Source organism: Seriola dumerili, unplaced genomic scaffold, assembly GCF_002260705.1.
Source record: "Seriola dumerili isolate Sdu_G_001 unplaced genomic scaffold, Sdu_1.0 BDQW01000468.1, whole genome shotgun sequence".
In the NCBI taxonomy this organism is placed as follows: domain Eukaryota; kingdom Metazoa; phylum Chordata; class Actinopteri; order Carangiformes; family Carangidae; genus Seriola; species Seriola dumerili.
Window position 1 is genome coordinate 3370315 of NW_019174723.1, and position 14931 is coordinate 3385245.

General features: G+C 41.3%; 1 protein-coding gene across 1 annotated transcript in view; it reads right to left on the reverse strand.

Moving 5' to 3' along the window:
• Positions 1-2010: 2010 nt before the first annotated feature.
• The window catches only part of tshz2 (teashirt zinc finger homeobox 2), a 47259-nt gene continuing 34338 nt past the window's right edge, over positions 2011-14931 (reverse strand). The window contains exon 2 of the mRNA XM_022763445.1: positions 2011-5725. Coding sequence (XP_022619166.1) covers positions 2685-5725 — 3041 coding nt within the window. The 3' untranslated portion in view covers positions 2011-2684. The remainder of the gene's footprint in view (positions 5726-14931) is intronic.

Consider the following 14931-nt stretch of genomic DNA (forward strand, 5'->3'; position numbering starts at 1 on the left):
GTCCATGTATGACCATGTTACTGTGCATAATATTTATTATAATCAATCAATTTAAAACAAAGATTGTGTGTCTGTCTGTCTCTGTGTGTGTGTGTTTGTGTGTTGTATGTGTAATTGCAGAAAGCTGTGATCTGTAATTAGCCATGACGTGTTAGATGTGCAGTGCGATTAACTGTGTTAATATGCAAACATCCAAAATGAATTAATATAAAGCATCAAAAGAATTACGGGTTTATTTCACTTAATTACCTGAGATGCGTTACCTGAAGTATATCAGTGTTTAATAACTCATGTATTCATATTAGAGAGCATCGTGATTATGTGAGAAACAGACGCAGATTGTATGCATTTCCACTTCCACCCATTTCATGCACCTTCAAATGACTGGCGACTGCACAATTAGAACCGTATTAACCTTACAAAAGTTTGCACAGCTATGTAACACTTTTGTGTACTAACAATAAATCCCACATTGACTTTGACTTATTAGAGCAAATTATGGTCAGAGACAACTAATTTCCTTCTGTGATTGCACTGATGATAGCATTTTTCTTTGGTTAGCCTTGGGTGAATGTCTACTAGGTTGTGCTGAATCCTCGAAATGTGCTTGTAGCCCATGTATGCTCTGAATAATGATTTGGATCTACACTTGGAAGAACTGCTGCGGATAAAATAAGCCAAAACAAAATAAATGTTCAATAAATACGATCCGTGTAGCATTTCTCGTTTTTTTTTTTTTAAATTTCTTTTTCCTGCTGCAGCTTAAGAACAATGCTTGCTTCAATTTAGAATAAGTTGCTCCTCTAAAACATAATGGCCCTACAGACAAATCAGAGATCCATCGGCGAAGAAAGGCACTAAATAATTTATAGCTTTAATCTGCTCACTGAGGTGTGTGGTCTTTGACAGTAATTATAAATGCGGGGAGAAATTATAGCTGAATACTTTAACTGCATTAGGAGTCATCTGATGAACAACGTGATTGCCTGCTCATTTCCAACAATAGGGGGCAAGTTGGTGTCACAGCATTCAAATCACCACAGTGCCCATGTGCTTTTTCCCATTTACCATCAAATGTCAGTTGCCTGTTATAAAATAGAGATTTGATGGGTGGAGGTAATTGAGGACTTGATTGCTTGAAAAGAGATGAATTGCATAAAATGTTTATGAATTTAGAAGGCAATTATTTTTAATAGCCTTGAAATAATAGAGCTGGAGGAAATATGTTTAATTGTTATGATACCATCTTGCAGCAACAGCAGCAGCGTTCACAGGAAAGCAATAAAGTCTGACAAGAAGATATATCTTTGAGGTGTATCTAAAAGTCATAGGGTGAGAAAGACAATGCAGTGTAGTGCACAGAGTGAGGATGTTGTCCTTTTGCCTCATTGGGGTTCTCCACGGATTTAAAAACTCCTAATAGAAAGATATTGTGAATTTAAATATAAGTGGATAATGCTTTACTTTATGGCTCTGTAATTTCTGAATATTTTCCTGATGATTTCTTCATGCTTCCCAGAAAGACCTAATTTGGTTCTAATTACAGGGAAAATAGGAATTTCCTTGAAAGAAAGGCTCAAAGTTTAAACTTTATTCTCCATGTATCTGGAATTGCTTGCCTGCAGCAAAATGTCACGTTTTTGCATGTTCAGCTGACTAAAAAAAACCCTCGAGGATTCACTGGGAATTAATTGTAATATTTTTAATTGGAAATGCACCATTTGAACAGTATCTATTTTCCCTGTAATTAGCACCAAATTTCTTACCAACTCTTTCTGGAAAACTTTGAAGAAAACTATTACAAAATGATCAACTTCATATTTGTGATGTATCTTTCGTTATTTCCTCAGTCAGTGCATAAAACACTTGTCTCAGTGAAAATCTTATTGTCTATATTCAAGCGGCTAACTTCACAAACAAACGATTAAAGAAACAACTTTAAAAAAAATAAGAAAACAAACTGTTATCAAATGTTAACTCTTTATTTGAATAAGTAAAAAAAGGTGCAGGTATCACAGGTATCATCTGTCTTGTTGTTATCCTTGTTGCATGAAACGCACTGTTTTTTTTTTTCTTCTAAAATATATTTACATGTGAAATATCCTTGTTTCCAAACTGTCTAATTATTTTTGAGTCATGTACAGAATCCGAGTCTAAACTGGTGATTAAACATTTATTAAAGTGCTTTTTTTTCTCTTCTATCATTGCAACACAAAACAATCTTTACATAGCAATACACTGTACAGGTCTGCATGTGTGTTATCATGTGTCGGGCTACCTGTTTTAACAGCTGCACGTTTATACAGGTGTACTGTATCACAGAAGTTGTAAAGTACAATTAGTTCATTATTTTGTCTTTGAAATACAATTGAAACTTGACATATCATACAAATAAATAGTAGTCATAGCCAGGGCTATTGCATGCAAACATCAGCAATTATGTTTCTTCAAGCAGTAATACATTTCATTACTGGTGATGCATTTGAGCAGGGTGCAAAAAGTATCTCTTAGTGTTTCCTTATACAATTTCTAACCAGTGTGTCTTTGCTGTACTCCATGAAATGTTTTAATAATGATGCACACTACACAACGCTAATTGGAAAATGGTTTGAAATATCTGACCCGTGTATTAAAATAAAAAAAGGAAGAAAAAGGAAAAAAAGTGACAATAATATGAAAGAAAACTACTCCTTGTCCATTTCCACATATTGTGAATGGTTGTCAGGGGATTTGCTGTGAGTTTTACTCAAATGGAGTTTGACTGCGTGATTACTCGCAAATGTCCGACAGCAGAGCTTACATTTGAACTTTGAGTCAATGTCCTCGTCTGTGACTAGAGCCTCTGTGGCTCTAACACTGAGGACCTTCGACAGTTCTGGCTCCTCTACCTTCGTCTGGTGCTCTACCGGCATTTTACACATGTCTTTGATTTGGAACCCGAGATGGGATTCCAGATGGGAAATGAACGTGGTCGGCGACCTAAACTGGGAAGCACAGTCATTGCAGTAGAAGACCGGGTGGCCTGTGTCCATGTTCTTCAGAAATTTGGTCCCGCCGGTTTTGCGCAGTTGGTATTTTACATTTGCTAACCAATGGCTTATGGTGGTCATGGACAATCCAGTGAACTTGGAGATGTGCATCCGTTCCTGAGGGCCGAGGTCAGAGAGTAGGTATTTCCCCTCAGAGGTCTGGAAAAGGCTGGAGGCGAACTGAGCTTGCAGGATGAGAAGATGGCGAGGATTCCAGTTCGACTGTCTACCTTTACGCTTGTGGACAGAATACACCTCGGCGGACACATCCTCAAAGCGTCTGACGTCTGATTCCAGTTTCATAGTCGGGATCCGTGGCGGCATGGAGGGTTTTGGCGTTGTGGCTTTTGGAAGAACTTTAACCATGTCAGCTATGTCAGACAGAGCATATTTCTGTGGCATTGGGGTGGAGGGCTGTAGTAGCGCTGAACTCGGCTTGCTGTGTTTAGATTTTGTCAGGTCTATTGGCTGGTCATCACTAACAAAGAGGAAGGTGTTATCAGGCCTATTTCTTATAGGATTTCCAAGCATTAAAGCTGGTTTCTCGCTGCTACGATTAATGTCAGCAAAAATGGACTGGGCGTGAGCAGATAGTTTATCTACTCTTGAGTTATTGGGCTTATTTGCTTTGCCCAGATGATTGTTCAGAACTGACTGCAGTGCACTAAGAGGGTTTATGCCAAGTATATCCGGAGTGTCACTGAGAGGCTCTGAAGTAGTGCTGCGGCCATTGCTGACAGAAGGGCTTGGTGTCTTGCCTCTGTCAGAGAAATCTGGGCTCAACTTCCCTTTGATCGCTTCACTCCCTTCATTCACACAGTCTGCATCAAGCTTTGAAGAGGAAGAGGAATCATCCTGACAATCGCTGTCATCATTCTCCACCAGATCAAACTTAATATTCTGGCTTTCTTTACCATCGCTAATGCCAACCTTTTCTTTTTTGATGTCCACATTTTGATGCTGTCCCTGGGGAGCCTCAACTCCCACAGCACCATGGTATAACTTCCCCTTTGGGGCAATCGGTCTCAGCTTGTGGTTAAATGTCTGCTTTAGCTGAGTAGGGGGAGACGCAGAGAGAGGGGCGCTTTTGATGATGCCAGAGAGCTGATAGGCGGCGTGAATGCTCGGGTAGGCACTCCAGCTTGGTGTCCCTGTTTGAGCTTTATTGATGGCAGAGGCCACTGTGTTGGCTAAAGATTTAAGAATGTCCCCTCCTCCACCTGAGTCTTGTTCAAGATCCTCCTCGCGGAGATAAGGGTACTTAAAAGCCCCATTGCCTGCCTTTTGATCCTCACTCTCTTGCTTGTCATCTTTAGCTTCAGTGTCTTCCATTTTGTCTGATGTACCTTCCCCCTGGCTATCCTTCTCAATCCTCCCAGGGGAGGCATTTTTTGGAGACACCTTTTCTCCCTCAGTGTCACTGGCAGCAGGCTCGGCTAAACCCTGGATCTTCTCTACGGCCAGGGGGTCAAGCGCTAACTGTTTGCCCTTTTTAGAGGCTGAATTTGTGACTTTGATGAAATGTCCAGTAACCATCATGTGTGTGGTGAGCTGCTGAAGGGTGTCATGAGAGCTTCCGCACTCCATGCATTTAAGAATCTGCGACTTGCATGTCTCAAACTGCCAAGTGTAACTCGCTCCGTTTTGATAGCCGTAGCGATTGTTGTTGGCGTTTGAAATGGTCGCAGCCCGTTGTGCCTCAGTGTACCCAGATATACCAGTCGTAGAGTCCGGGGAGCAAGGTCTCACTGTTTCGAAGGCCCGTTTCTTTGCTGGTGGCAACAATTTGGGTGTGATTACTGGGATTGGCTCTTTTAAAGGCACTTTTTGGTAATGCTTAGTTTTAATCATGTGGACGCTCAAATCCTGGAGTGAGTCAAAAGAATGGCCACAGAACATGCACTTCAAAACTTTCTGTGCATCCTCCTTCCCTTCCATATCTTGCAAATTTCGTTTCCTCGATTTAGAAGACGAGGCAGAGGAATTGCTCTGCTTGCTGTGGTTGTTATCCTGGTAGTGTCCACTCTTATTCATGTGGACCGTCAGCTCCACAAGAGTGTCGTAAGCTGCACTACAATCCTTACAGCGAAACCGGCTGGCTCCTGTGAACACCGAGCCACAGGGTTTGGTGGTTTGTCTGTATAGGTGGACGGAGCTAAAGAGATTGGGTTTGGACACAGGCTTTGGGGAGAGTGTCTGCTGCAAGGTCTTAGACAGCGCATCCTGGTGCCAGTCAAACTCACTTTTGGTGCTTCCGTTGGTGCTGTCGCAGTTGGCTTTGCTGGTGTTTTTGGCCATTTTCAAGTCCATTCCTATCCCTGTCCAGTAGGAATCAGAGAGAAAGTTTGCATAGGCTGCCCTCATTTTCTCCAAACTGCTGCCCGTCTCATCTTTGAGTTTGGAGCTGCGACTTTCGTCATCCCTCTGGCTCTCAGGTGGCGAGGAGGTTTTGAAGTCTGAGAGTCTGTCACTGCTGTCGCTAAGGCGCGACTCCAACTCTGCCTCTTGATTGGAAAGGACACTAATGGGAGAGTTCTGGTTGCTATATGTGTTCGTGCTCTTGTTGTCAAGCTCTCTGTCCTCAGATACTTTGGGGCTGGTCTTCTCTGAGCACTCCTCCTCAGTCTGAGTGTCGTTCTCTCCATCTTCCTCAGCAACGGAATCCTGAAGAACAGCATCTTCATCAGGCATGTACACTAGAAAAAGAAGAAACAGAAATTAATGACATTAAAACATGATTCATAACAACAGTTTAATGGCTTTATAATTTATTTGGCAAGGTACAACATTTATAAAAAACCCACATACAACATGAAATATAAAGACAACATGATAACAGCTGTTTTGTGCCTTGGGAAGTGGGAGAGTATAGCTGGACATAATGTCTTTACTAACAGACCGCTGCTGGTACAACAGTACCATGTGATTCACGACAGGCCATTGACTTAGTGCTGTGTCCAAGGTTTTTCTGGCCTCAAGTTGAGATGTTTACAACAATCACTGGCCACTGAGTGACAAAATGAAATTGATTCTTCTAGGGCCTGTTAAGTGTTATTGCAAATGACCTATTCCATAGTGATTATGGATGTCACAAAACTGAAATGAAAATGCAAGCCTTCTGCTCTGGATAACATCTCAGCCTTTCTGAAGCTACATGTGAGGAATGGCTTAACACAAACTGCAGATATTCTAATGTCTAGCATTGCTCTGTCAATGAATTAAAAGGCTTGACTGAGAAAAGATGAGAAAACACGACTTCAGAGGACATTTAGCCACTATCACAAGGTTGTAATATTCAGTGCTTCAACATCGGGGTACTGATTTAGTTGACAGCAAAATAAAAATATGTTGTAAATGCGAATGCTGATGCTGATGAAGATGCTGATCATGCTGGTGGAAAAGCTGATTCAATTATCAGCGTTAAAACTAGACAATTATACAAAATTTCAAAAGATTACTGGCAATCTGTCACGTCATTATATTTTCTCTGACAGTCTCATAAACAGCAATTACTTCTTTCATTATTCACCTGTTCATTCTCCCAACTCATAGAGCACAAACATTATTGCTTCAATTAACAGATAATTAAACAACAGTTTTTCTAATTGACACATTTCCCATCATCCAATTAGCGGAAACTCTGACTCAGCACAGAGGGCTGTTCGTGTGGCTGCAGGGCCTGCTCGACATCATACGCGCGCAGCTACAGAAGATTAAAATGTCCTTTCTGACAATAACTATTTCAGATTATTTTAAATCTAAATCTAACCACCCGGAAACCCACGTCAACGCTATCACAACCAATGTTTGCATATCTTTTCAAGACATCCGGCAATAAATGCAGTTTGTCAGTGTTGTCACATATCTGAGATATTTTCCGCCTCATAGTCATGCGGGAAAATGTGCATTTTGGGAGAGATGTGGCAGATGTGCTCTGAGTTAAATATGAATAGGACATAACAGCCCTGTCCAGGCACTTATGCATTTCATGTGGTTAATATTTCTTTTCTGAATAGAGGGCACTCCATGAGGGGATGGCTGAAGCTGAGCACTCAGGAGTCCCACACTGGGCGGCCCATAGAATGTCTTCTCTTCTTTGCCTTCTGAAAATAAGACTTTTTTTTTTATCAATATTTCAAAAGTGCCTCAAGAGAAACCCTGGAGGTGAACTGCTTGCCAGCTAATGGATGGAGATGGAGATGGGATTCGGACTTTCAAAACAAACATGGAGAATGGGGGCCTAGTGAACAAGAGCCTGCACACACACACGCACACACACACACACACACACACACACACACACACACACACACACACACACACATACACACACAAACACACCCAAGAGCCCCAGTGTGCTGTGACCTTGATCCACCGCAAGAGAGATGTTTTGATTGGCCAAGTGAGATCAGTGATGGCCTCCAAAACACCCTTGATGCTAAGGGAGAGAGTTGTCAAGAGCACAGAGGTATGTTTTATTTATAGTCTTATATATAGTATTCACAGTGAAGGAGAACACCAGTGGCTATGACAAGCTCCCAGTTGATGTCCTCTCTCTTCAAAGTCATCACTAAAACTGAAGGAGTGGTAAGAACGCGCACCAAAGTGGGGAGATGAGCATTTTTCCACTTCAGTGGTGGTTAAATAGAAATGGCTCATTCTTTGTACATACCATCATGTAATGGCTATTTCCTGCATATTTTATGTACCTTAAAATTCACCAATACATGCCATTCACTATGACCTGCCCCTATTAGTGAAACAAATGTGCATTTCACAAAGCACAGTTTTCCTGGAAATAACCACTTACATGTAGTTATATCAGTTTGAATGTGAATGGCTGTGCCTTATCTTGGTATTTGAGGATGGAATTGACAGAGATTAACAGCTGCCCTTCCTGCTGTTCTATGGCTTTCTATCAGATGCCCTAAGTAGCAGACATCCAGAGGCACCAATTAACCTTCTGGCAGGAATCACTCCAAGATACCCGCATGTCTAACTCTGCATCTCACACCATTTGTGACTGCGCTCTGCCAGGGCTTGGTCTACCACGGTAATGCTGCCATGCCAAGCTGCATTCCTTTTTTAATACAAGATCAGATTCAAGGACTAGGCCAAGAGACAACACCTACAGCAGATCATTATATAAATAACAAACAAATTTGTCAAGAATAAAACAGCAATGTGTAAAGTATAAGAACTTGTGTGTCACAGTGTAAAACAAAAGTGAAGAGCAGCAATTGCCTGCACATTCTTTTCAGATCTTAAAAAAAAAAAAAAGGAAATGCCTGCTTTGAAAATGTTGTGTCAGAGTCCACACAAGGCAACTCCCAGCCTAACTAGCCGTACAAAACAAGAGGCTGGCATGCCTTGCCTGAGATTTAGCATGTCATAAACTGCTGTAAAGCTTCCAATCTGTGTCACTACAAATTTATATCTTCAGACAGAGATATGCAAAGGTCAAAAAACCTGAGGTGTCCATCATAAATCAGGCAGTTGAAGTGTTTATAACCTTTATCCGTTAGAACAGACTCTTGGCATAGCAAGACCTGGATTTACAGAAGCAGCAGCCTGTTTCTGAGCCAAAAGCCTTTTTTCACTAGAAGAAACCAGCTAACTGCATAGGAAATGGTACATTACATTAACTGCTATATTCTTTTGCAGCATGCTGCCCAACTGGTTTGGTGCTAACGCCTTACATGGGAACATATTTATAACTCAACTTTAAGCAATGTCTTCATAGAGCACAATCCCTCCTCCTGTGTGTAAGTGAGTCTATTCAAAATGTGTCAATCATTTCTGAAACGTGTGTGCCAGCTCTAAAAGGGCGTTCTGTTTCCAATATCAACACGCCAGTTGAAACTTTTGTAATGGTGAGAACATCAACATTTATCCCTTGGAAGGTCAACATTTCCTTCATTAATCTGACAAGCCACAGAGAGTTAGCAGCCTGAGGAGCTTAGCTAATGGACAGCTGCAATACCCAGCGCAGGACTTTGTGAGTATCCGAGGTAACACTATCTTCAGAGAAGATTGGGTAATTCATAGGTGCCAGTGACAGGTCTGCATGTCTGTGCCACTTTCCCCAGTGCTCTCTGGTTGTCTCAAGCTACAGTTTTTGCTGCTCGCAAATCAATATCTCTTTTTACTTCTCATTGATTGCCTAGCGGTGGGACCAACCTAAGCAGGACTGTTATGACATTTCTAGATTTCCCCCTGTCCTTGGAACAATCAATTACACGCGCATGGCAATCAAAACCTCTTTGCAAAATGAACCTGCTCCATGACATTTTCATCTCCCGGATTTATGCCATGTAAAGAAAAAAAAAGGAGGAAAAAAAAAAGAAAAAGAAAAGGGGGCCTGCTGCTGGATAGGCAGAGCACACGCTAACAACGCAGGTCAGGATCACTGATAAAATCCCCAGGCTGGCTCGGTAACTATCATCTACTTCTTCTTTCACATGTAAGCAATACGCCCAGTTAATTGTGTCTGTACATTTAACAACACTTAAGTGACTGTAGTCATCTGTTGTTATAAATAGGTGTGAAATGTCAGTCAAAAAGTATTCGGCGTACAAAACACAATTCCAAAGTTATGAAGCTCTTTTGTGACTGTAATGTCGGAAACAGGATGGTGCATTTTTATAAAAGTCACCATGATGTGATTTCTTTCAGTGAGCTATCATTAGAATGAGACACACATGCCACAAGGTTTAATATTTGACAGTGATATCTGACTAACTCAGTGAGCAGCGCACGTCAAGATCAAACAGACACATTGTCAGACATCCTGATGATAGTCTTGATGACACATCTGAAGTTAATTCTGAACCGAATCACATGAGAAATGGTGAAGAGCTAATTCTGAGCCCCGGAGCCATCTGTAAAAGATCTGTAAACACCTCTCTCTTCATTGTTCCCTGTCAGGAAACAGTCTCCCCGAGCCCAAGGACACTGCAGAGTAAAGAGAGAACAATCACACTCAGTCTGCTCTCTTTGACAAAAATTTTGTCTGGAGGTTAATTGATATCACACAATGAAATAGTTTTTGACTTGCTTTTTAAATAGGAACGTGTCATTAGTTCCCATCTGACCCATTATTTCATTTCAACAATTTGGTGTTAAATTACTCCAATGATGTCCTGAAAAGACTTCAAAACTATGCAGACACGCTGCAACTGAGTCTATATCGTGTTGTGTTTAGAAGGAAATGGTTATCATCCGTATTGTGGTGCACATTATGGTCAAGATAAAGAGGACAAAACGTAGATTAGATGATGAAAAGTGGGTTAAAAGCAGCCGTGAACCCCCCACAAAGTGGTTTTGTTGGATCTTTCTGAGGCTGCGATGACAAAACCATGAGACGGAAACACTCATGTTAATTTTTGTATGCATGATGGAGATGTTACTTAAAGCGCATTACTTACTTCACTAAACACAAGCTATTCATGCAGATAAATGCCTTGCTTTAATACACACTCAACTTTAATATTTAATAGTCTAATATAATCAAATAAAAACTCACAGTGAAAAAAAAAGAAAAAAAAAAGAAAAAAGAAGACATGGACGACTTGAGGACAGATTGTGAACACAGCAAATGGCACAATGTGCTCAGATGGACCCAGAGCCAGATTAATATGATAGGATCGCAAATATGACACCATATCCTGCCATCTGGCTGTTCATTTGGGCAAAAATGATCACAATAATTATGGCAATTAATCAAAAATGTTTTCACAACCAACATTCTGTTAACTAAAAATACAGAGAGTTCTGCAATGCACAATCAACACACGGACAAACACAAAGAAATATCTGAAGCTCTGAGCTGCTCAGCTTTGGAGCATGTTTAGTTTGGGTTATAAGGGTGTTTTTTTATTTAATGATACAAACGTGGGAATTTCTAAAAGTCTGTCCTTGCATGTTGCATGGAGGCTAATCATGATATTTACTGAGCCACATCAGATTGCCCTGATTAGCTCCAGGAGCTCCCTTCCCTCCATGATGTCACAGAGCAAAGCTGCTCCTTTTGATGCCTACTAGAAGCTTCTGCTCCGAGACGCATCAGTCGGCCCGCTGCCTAATTGGAAGTGAGCGGTGGGAGAGCATTGCAATCTGCACTCCAGCACCTAAGTCATCACTTTAAAACGTGCCACAGCCGCCGCATCACATGCAGTTGCCTGGTGTTGTATCTCACCAAAGGGTTTCCTATCAGCACCAGCAGAGACAATTATACACACAACACTCCCACCCCGTCTCATAGGTCTTTACCAAACCAACATCACAGAGCCATGTGGATGTTTGCTATTTGTATATAATATGTAATAATATAAATAGAGAGACTCAGGGTTCATCCAAATTTAAAAAAAAATGCAGATGAGGTTGAGGTTTTATTTGTCCAGGTTTTGAGTCTGCCTCAGTGGAAAGAAACTACGTACATTTACTCAAATACTATAGTACAATTCTCTGGTACTTCTACTTTACTTGAGTATATCAATATTATGTTAATTAACACTTTAACTCTAGAGGGAAATATTGTGCTTTTTACAACATTTATCCGTTACTTTTCACACTAAAACATATGATCAGTTTGTAAAATGTGATGCATTTTTGTAAATTAATCAGTAGGATTGTATACGAACCAGTTAAAATTAGCTCCACCTAAATCAACTACAAGGTTAAAATTTACTTGTTAATGCATCATTAATAATGATCTAATATTAGTATACTGACAGCAGCCAGAACTAACTTTTGAGACCTTAAGTATGTTTTTTTACTAAGTGAAAATTTTAATATAGGAATGTTACTTGTAATGGTGTATTTTCTTAATGTCACATTGCTACTTGTACTTAAATAAAGAATCTGAAATCTCAGAGAGAGATATCAGCAAACCTGGGCAAAAAAATCCCAAACCCTCTGTCTGGCTAGATGCCACCAGAGGTAAGTGAGAAAATATGTTGTTTTGTAATTTAGGTGAACCAACCCTTTAAATTACTGGCTGCTGAATAAGCTGTAATACGCTGTTTTGTATAAACAGTGAAAAAAAATAAAATACTGCACACGGCACGGCTGCCTTCTATTCGCCCTCTTCTGCTAACAAGCAAAGGTAAATATAAACAATTTGGCGAGCGTGTAGGATAACGTTACAACTGAAGAGGCTTAAAAGCCTCAGTGTATATTTGTCAGATTATAGATGATCTTTTCTGCCCTGACTGATACAAAGTTCCAGTTGGCGGAGCAGAAGCGGGGCGGCTTCAGCTCCAGTGTATTTTCCACTTGCAGGAGGGTGGTGGGGGGGCAGCCTCGTGCCGCTCTGTCACTTGGTTTCTGAAGAGCCCGTGACACGGCTCTCCAGTAGCGACATGATGAGGTCTGATGGTTCCTTTCTGCAGAATAGCAGTTTACCCCTCATTCACCCTTATCAGAGAGAGAACCCATCATCTTACAGTACGCCACTCAAACCGCTTCGCATATTGGAGCTGACCAGTCGAGCAAACAGGGCGGTACTAATAAAAGACCATCTTGCTTCGGTTCAAATTTCCCTGATTGAATGTCAGTCAGGAATGTTTGCGTGGCAGCAGGGAGGAAAGTGGGCCATCGTTTAAAGGACCACTGCCTTACACACATAAGGCCTTTGTTCTAGTTTTATGAGATACTGAGTGAAAGGTATGATGGCCTACACTCCGACGTACCTAACGCGCTGTTTGTTTTTCATGCCCACTAGCCTGACTAAATAAAGAGCTTTTCAATTCCCATTCAGTCATTGTCTGATGTTTTGTAATCATCATATGATTCTGTTTTATTTTGCATCTGAGGGGCAATATCCAGGATTTAATTGTCTTTAATATTAAATTGTTCTTTTATTTCCTTGTGATCTCATGTGTGATTTCATGATATAATATTATAGTATAGAAAGAAAAACAAGCATCCAGTTCACTCTTTCCTCCATGGACTGTATTACATTCAGTGTTCCCCTGAGATCAGTAGTTGTGTATATGGTACATACAGTCCCTGCATCATAAACTTTGCATGAACCCTAAACACTGGCCCTCCCAAACAACAGCAGCCCTCCATCAAGGTCAGGCCTTGATGAATCTGATAGTGCAGCTGGAAGAGACTGTGTGTATTCTATTAAAACAATCTGCATTTCACTAACTCTTCCCGCTCGCTCTGTCCCTGTATGGATCTTTCATTAGATTCTGGATGGGTTCCAGCCAAAGCTTTCCTTGTACAAGCAGTTTTATGCAGTTTTCAGCAAAGGGAGGCATTTTTTTTTACATTCCAAGTTCATTAATAGTAGATTGCCACTTTTTCCCTTCATTAAATACAATGAGGCTACAGAGTGAATTTGCAGCTGAAGCGTGGTACTGTCAGTTTCTAGCGGGACCAAAGGCTGCTTCATGGCAAGCATAAAGGGAGCGAAGCAAGCCCGCCAAACCTGGAGCTCTGTGGGACAAGACGAGCAACAGTAAGAGAGGCAGAAATGCTTCAAAACAGCCCGCTCCCTCCTATTCAGATTCATTTTAATGGCAAATTTGTTGTCAAGTGTCCTCCACAAAATGATTAGGACCCGCTGTTTTCTGAAAAGTGCAAACTTCTGGATTTGCCTGGTGCGCATTGTCACTTTGACAGCCCATTCTGAGAACAATGGCTGCCCAAATAGTGAAATGTGTTGGCACCCAATAGTTGAAAGTTTCCCCTTGAAACAGGCTTTCTGCTGTTTGTGGGTATTCTGCTGTGTTGATATCTAGATGTTGATTAGAATGAAAAAAGACGCCTGTGAATTGGGCTCCCCAGAGCAGGCACATCAACCATTGTAAGAGATTGACAGTCACTCCATTGAGCCAATTATTTCTGTTCATAAGACCTGTTTCAATAAAAACTGGTTAAAGACTACAGTCATTGTTGGAGTGTCTGAATTAAACTACTGGTAGGATTTACAGAAAACCAACAGTATTTAATGGCAGGACTGCCCACTTAGTGCTGCTTTTACTACATGTAATAATTACAGACATAATATTGTTTCCATTAACTGTTGAATACAGTCCTTCCCAGAATGAATGCATATAAAAAACAGAGTCTACTCCAGGTACATGGGTTATTATTGTGTGCTCATATTTAGCCAAATTATCCTGAAGGCACCTCCAAAAAAAAGAAACATAATAAAACCAGATGCAGTGCCCTGTATGTGTGGGATATATGTTCATTAATACCACACTGCAAACATATCAAAGCTGTTCAAATATTTCCACTGGAAAAGTCAGTGCAACAAAAATATTTTCTTTGTGCTATATCCTCATTTAGCCTACGAGTCAGCGGCGTGACATTTCTAAGGTGTTCAGCTGTAATGGAGGAGGAGTAGGTGCCGACTGCAAGACGAGCACGCAGCCGTTTTATTCATTGCATGGGAGAAAGTGGTTAATTTATTGAAAAGAAGGTAGGCGGACGAAGCAGCAGAACGGAACTGATACCCTGCGTGGCTGTAGGTTGTGCACCGAGGGGGAGGAGAGAGAGAGGTGGGGAGGGGGTGGGGGGGTGGAGGGGGTGCGGTGGGGGTGGCCTGAATAAAAAAAAAAGAAAAGGAGGTTGAGGGAGGTGGAGACCAGAGCGACAGAGGAACGGTTAATGGAAATGAGTGACAGGCTTTCAGAATGATTTACAACGGGTGGCGCTGCGGCAGAGCCAGCGCTTGATGGATGATCCTGAAAGACGGAGACGAACCATAAATCATGTCTTTGAATCATTGACAGAGATAAAGGAGGGGGAGAAAAAGCAATGGCATTGACGTTCATTCTTCCAATAATGTACATTGACGAGTTACACTACGGAGCCTTAATTAAAAAGTGAACACGGGTCTTCTCCCTCTCTCAACTCCCCCCTTCCTTTACCCCCCACCCCCACC